Here is a 4,273-nt window from a genome sequence, read left to right as displayed (position 1 = left end):
TTCATTTGGTCCCAGTGAAAGTTATTCCATCGGCAATCATTCTGGTTTTTCTTCTTTATTATACTCCTAAGTATCTGAATATCATCTTCCTTCCCTTGCTGGAATTAAAGAGAACTCTATGAGGTTCGAGACCTTGCCTATCTTGTTCAGTGCTATATCTCTAGAACCCAGAATAGTGCTCAGCAAATAGTAAATGCTCAATGTTTGCTGCAGATGAGTAAATAACACTCCTTCCTAGAAAAACTCTTATCCACACTTTCTATAAAATTAGTGGTCCAAGAGCCGGTGCTGTGGCTTGGCAAGTGAAGTCAGTGCCTATGGTGCTGGCATCCCATATGGATGTCTGTTTGAGACCCGGCTACTCCACTTCTGATCTAGCTCTCTGCTATGAGCTGGGGGACAGTAGAGGATGGCCCAAGTGCTTGGGCCCCTGCACCCATGTGGGAGACCTGGAGAAAGCTCCTGGCTTTGGATCAGCCCAGTCTCAGCCATTGCAGCTATTTCAGGGGTGAACAGCTGGGTGGAGGATCTCTATCTCTGCCTCTGCCTCTCTGTAATTCTGCCTTTAAAATAGATAAATCTAAAAAAAAATTAATGTCCTGCAAGCATGACCCAGGGCACTTATTTCTACTGTTGCTGCTGAGAACTCCACTATGAGTGCATTCATGGAGCTCCACTGCACCCCTTAGTCGTCCTCAGGCTCCCCTGCAAGCTGTGTTAGCTTCACTCAACACCGTAGCTCAAGGATCTGGTAGGGATTCCTCAAGAAGAGTAACTGAGTCGTAGGGAACCTAGCAGAAGGGTAGTAGCATGGCTTCTACAGCCATACTCAACCTCAAGTCCTAGGTGTGTGAATACGGAAATGGTTCTTGGTTTGGGGTCTCAGCTTCTCTATCTGTAAAATGATGGTTGACAATAGATAACCATGGATTTGTGAAAAAGGAAATTGCATAGAATGAAGCTTGACACATAGTAAACAAATTGTTTAAATGGCTTTATATTGAGAAGTTTCAACTTTGGCATAAATGTGTAGCACAGCTTAACAAAAAGGAAATAAAAACAAATAACCACATAGAGTAAATGCCAAGGAAATAGAATAATCTCTCAGAAGACACAGGTCAGGGCACCCCCAGGTGAGCTTGCCATGGTTCCCTCTGACTTCACCTGGCTCCATAGGCCAGAGCTGCTCTACAGCTGCCCACAGGGAGGGGGTAAAATAACTCGTCAAGGGCCTGCTCACCTCCGCCACAGGGAACACATAAGATATATCTCCACCTCAATTCACAAAACCATTGCACAGCTCATCATTTCGTATTTAGAAGAAAGTGACTATTTACAAAACTTGCAAAAGCAGCTCACATTTTTCTTAAAGTAAGAACAGAAAGCACAAAGAATGTGAGCCAGGGAGGGCCACAGCTTTGCAGTCATTGGGTGGAGCCGATCACCCCATGTATCCCTGCTTCCCAATCCCCTCCAACATACACCAGAGCAGTGCCTCTGACAGTGTCTGTTGCATCCATCAGAGGACAAGTTTCTCCTGACATGGGCTGAATGGGATTTCAGGTCTGTTCCCATGGCTGCTCCCACTGCTGGGGGCTGCTGACTCCAAGCAGCCAAACATCTCCTGGGAGGCATAGGTCATGTAGACAAAGCCGTCCTTGTCCTTGTAGTCCCGATAGATCTCTGCCATGGTCATGCTCATGCTGACCAAGCTCTTGTTGTCCACCAGGAGGTAAAAGGCTTCGGTGGCCCTCAGGACCATGCGGCTCCTGGGAAGGGGGGAAGGGTAGTGAGAGACTTGACCTGGGAATCAGCTTAGGAATCTGAAGGCTCAGGATGTGCAAGACAACTGAATTGCTCACAGCTGTTTCCCTGGAGCTTTAAGATCCTCAGGGCCTCCCAGTTGGGCCAAAAGGATGAGGCCATTTCATTTTTAACTAAGGCGAATACCAACACAATAATGCTAAGCAAATAAGTCCTAGGTCTCGATGAAAGCTATTTCCCCAAGGGTGCAAGAATGATGCATTATCTTTCCAGCGTCTCACAATTAAAGAGGCGTGGAAAGGATCTATGTGCCCTTCCCTCACCTTGCCATTTCTCCTCTGCCAGCGACACCGAGGAGATGGAGAAGGAGCAAGGCTTAGTTGGACATCCTTTAAATGTCAGGGGTAAACAGACTTCCAATTCAGTGTGCAGTGATGACAGTGCCTACAGGAAGGCTCAGTCTCACCTTCCACACACTTCCATTTGCTCTAATTAGTGAAACAGACACAATTTCCCACTGCACTCTCAGAATTTTGAACCTTGATGTGGGATAAGATCAAACATAAATGGGACATGGAGAGTGACTGGAATCTGATTCAGTTTATAATCAGGTAATTTCTCCTAAAAGAACGCCAAAGGTATTAGTTCTGGCTATTGCCCAGTGCCTTTGGGTAAAAAGCAACCATTCTGCAGTGGGTTGGGGGTAGAAGAAGAGTGGGAACTAGGGATGGGAATACTGCCATTGGCTGGGTTGGAAAAGCTCCTGCACCCAAGCTTGCACCTGCTCCTACATTTTACAAGCTCAATTTTGATGAGTGTTTGGGCATCCCCAAGAGGGAGAAGGCCACAGACAGGCATTATTGTCTATTTTGTTCACGGTTGGCTCTACAGAGTCCAGAAGGCACAGAGAATACAGTTGGTGCTCAATAAACATGGATGAGGATGAGGATATAGGTTGGGAGCCAGGGGCAGTGACTGGGAAGAGGAAAAAGGGTTCTCCATCCCCAAGGGGTCACCTAATGATTGACTGATACAGTGGGATCTCCTCCCGACTTTGATATCTCTTTAGGCACCTGTCTTCACAATGAACTTGGAAACTTTGACAACTCTTTGAAACAAAACAAAACGATGACACTCATTCATTCACAGTGAGCCCTCAAAGCAACAGGCAATAGTGGCTATTCAGCCTCCAAACAGACTTTTTAACCTGGTGAAGACTTAGTCACTGGCTGTATTTACTCACAAATCATTTTCTAATTGCATTCATGCATCAGGCAACACCACTTAACCCTCTCAAGCTTTAAGAAGGGCAGGGACCTTTTGCTTTTCAAACAGTTCCCTGTCTGCCAGAAACACAAACCCTGAGGAAAGGTGCTGCTCTCTGCCAGGGACGTGCAGACTGGCTTTCAGACAGTATCTGGAAGGAGGATCTTCTGGATGAGTTCCAGAGCCAGAACTACTTCAGGGAATTCTTCGAAATGTCGGCAGCTCTTGCAGTCTGTTGCTTGTTGTCTAAGGGGTTCTCTCCACTTGTTTAAAATAGAATAATTCTCACAGCATCTTTTTAGGGCACAACAGAATCTAAAAGATGAATGAGTCGCCGAAAGTCTCAACCCCCTTTTCTTCTGGAATGCCCACATACCAACCAAAGAGTGCAGCAAACTTACAGATAGTTGCAAAATTCTCTCTCTCTCTCTCTCTCTCTCTCTCTCTTTCACACACACACACACACATGTCCGCTGGGTCACTTACCGTATGATGCTGAGAAACTGGGTCATGGTCAGCTCCTGAGGAACCAGGAACTTGGTTTTGTCCAGCAGGGGCAGGAGCTTCTCTCTGGGGTAGCGCTCCACTATCACCTGCCAAGAGTATCAGCATGGATCTCTCCTGAGGCAGGTGCCTAAGAATGTGGCTCAGAGCCCCCAGTATCTTAGGGACTTGGAAAAGAGAGGGGGAGGCCATTGTTTGATCTTTGTTTCTTCAAAGAACAGATACAGGCCCCTCTGGGGAAGGACAGTGAGTCTTACCGGGATCTTGTTTGGGAACTTTGCCCGGATTCCAGCAACTTCCTCTTGTCTGGTTGCTGTAGCGATTTCAGGTAGAAAAGAATAAGTGGACAGTTAGAGAAAGCTGCATCCTCTCCTGCCTCTCAAGTTACCCAGAGAGCTGCCCCAGAATTTTACCTAGGCTCTTCCTCTGCTTGAAGGGTCTAAGGCTTGGGTTTTTCTGTAGAGGCGGCATTTTGCTCAACAGCTGTGTCTGTGTTGGTCTTTAAAGGGAAAAAAAAAAAAAAAAAAAAAACACAACTCATTCCCCCAGCTGCATCCACGCTGCCTGCAGGAGCCTAAAGGAGGCTTTAAATAGGGCTGAGTGACATCAGGCCAATCCTGACCCTCCCTTCTCTTGACTCCCCCTTCCTGGGCAGCAGGAGGTCAGTGCTGAGGCTGGAAATGGAATGGCCACCTGCTTGCTGGTCAGAGAAAGTCACTTCGCTCTTGACCAGTTCAAG

At 46.9% G+C, this 4,273-nt stretch overlaps 1 protein-coding gene across 1 annotated transcript; it reads right to left on the bottom strand.

Moving 5' to 3' along the window:
- Nucleotides 1–1,519: 1,519 nt before the first annotated feature.
- On the bottom strand, nucleotides 1,520–4,005 carry LOC133773438 (microtubule-associated proteins 1A/1B light chain 3C-like). The gene is made up of 4 exons (XM_062210785.1): nucleotides 3,948–4,005; nucleotides 3,792–3,847; nucleotides 3,517–3,623; nucleotides 1,520–1,769 (listed from the first exon to the last, which is right to left on the bottom strand). Exons 1-4 carry the CDS (start codon nucleotides 4,003–4,005, stop codon nucleotides 1,520–1,522), a joined length of 471 nt encoding a protein of 156 aa, XP_062066769.1.
- Nucleotides 4,006–4,273: the final 268 nt, after the last annotated feature.

The sequence above is a fragment of the Lepus europaeus genome, chromosome 14 (assembly GCF_033115175.1).
Source record: "Lepus europaeus isolate LE1 chromosome 14, mLepTim1.pri, whole genome shotgun sequence".
In the NCBI taxonomy this organism is placed as follows: Eukaryota; Metazoa; Chordata; class Mammalia; order Lagomorpha; family Leporidae; genus Lepus; species Lepus europaeus.
The sequence above is the reverse complement of the archived record's forward strand: the minus strand, read 5'-3'. Positions and strand labels throughout refer to the sequence as shown.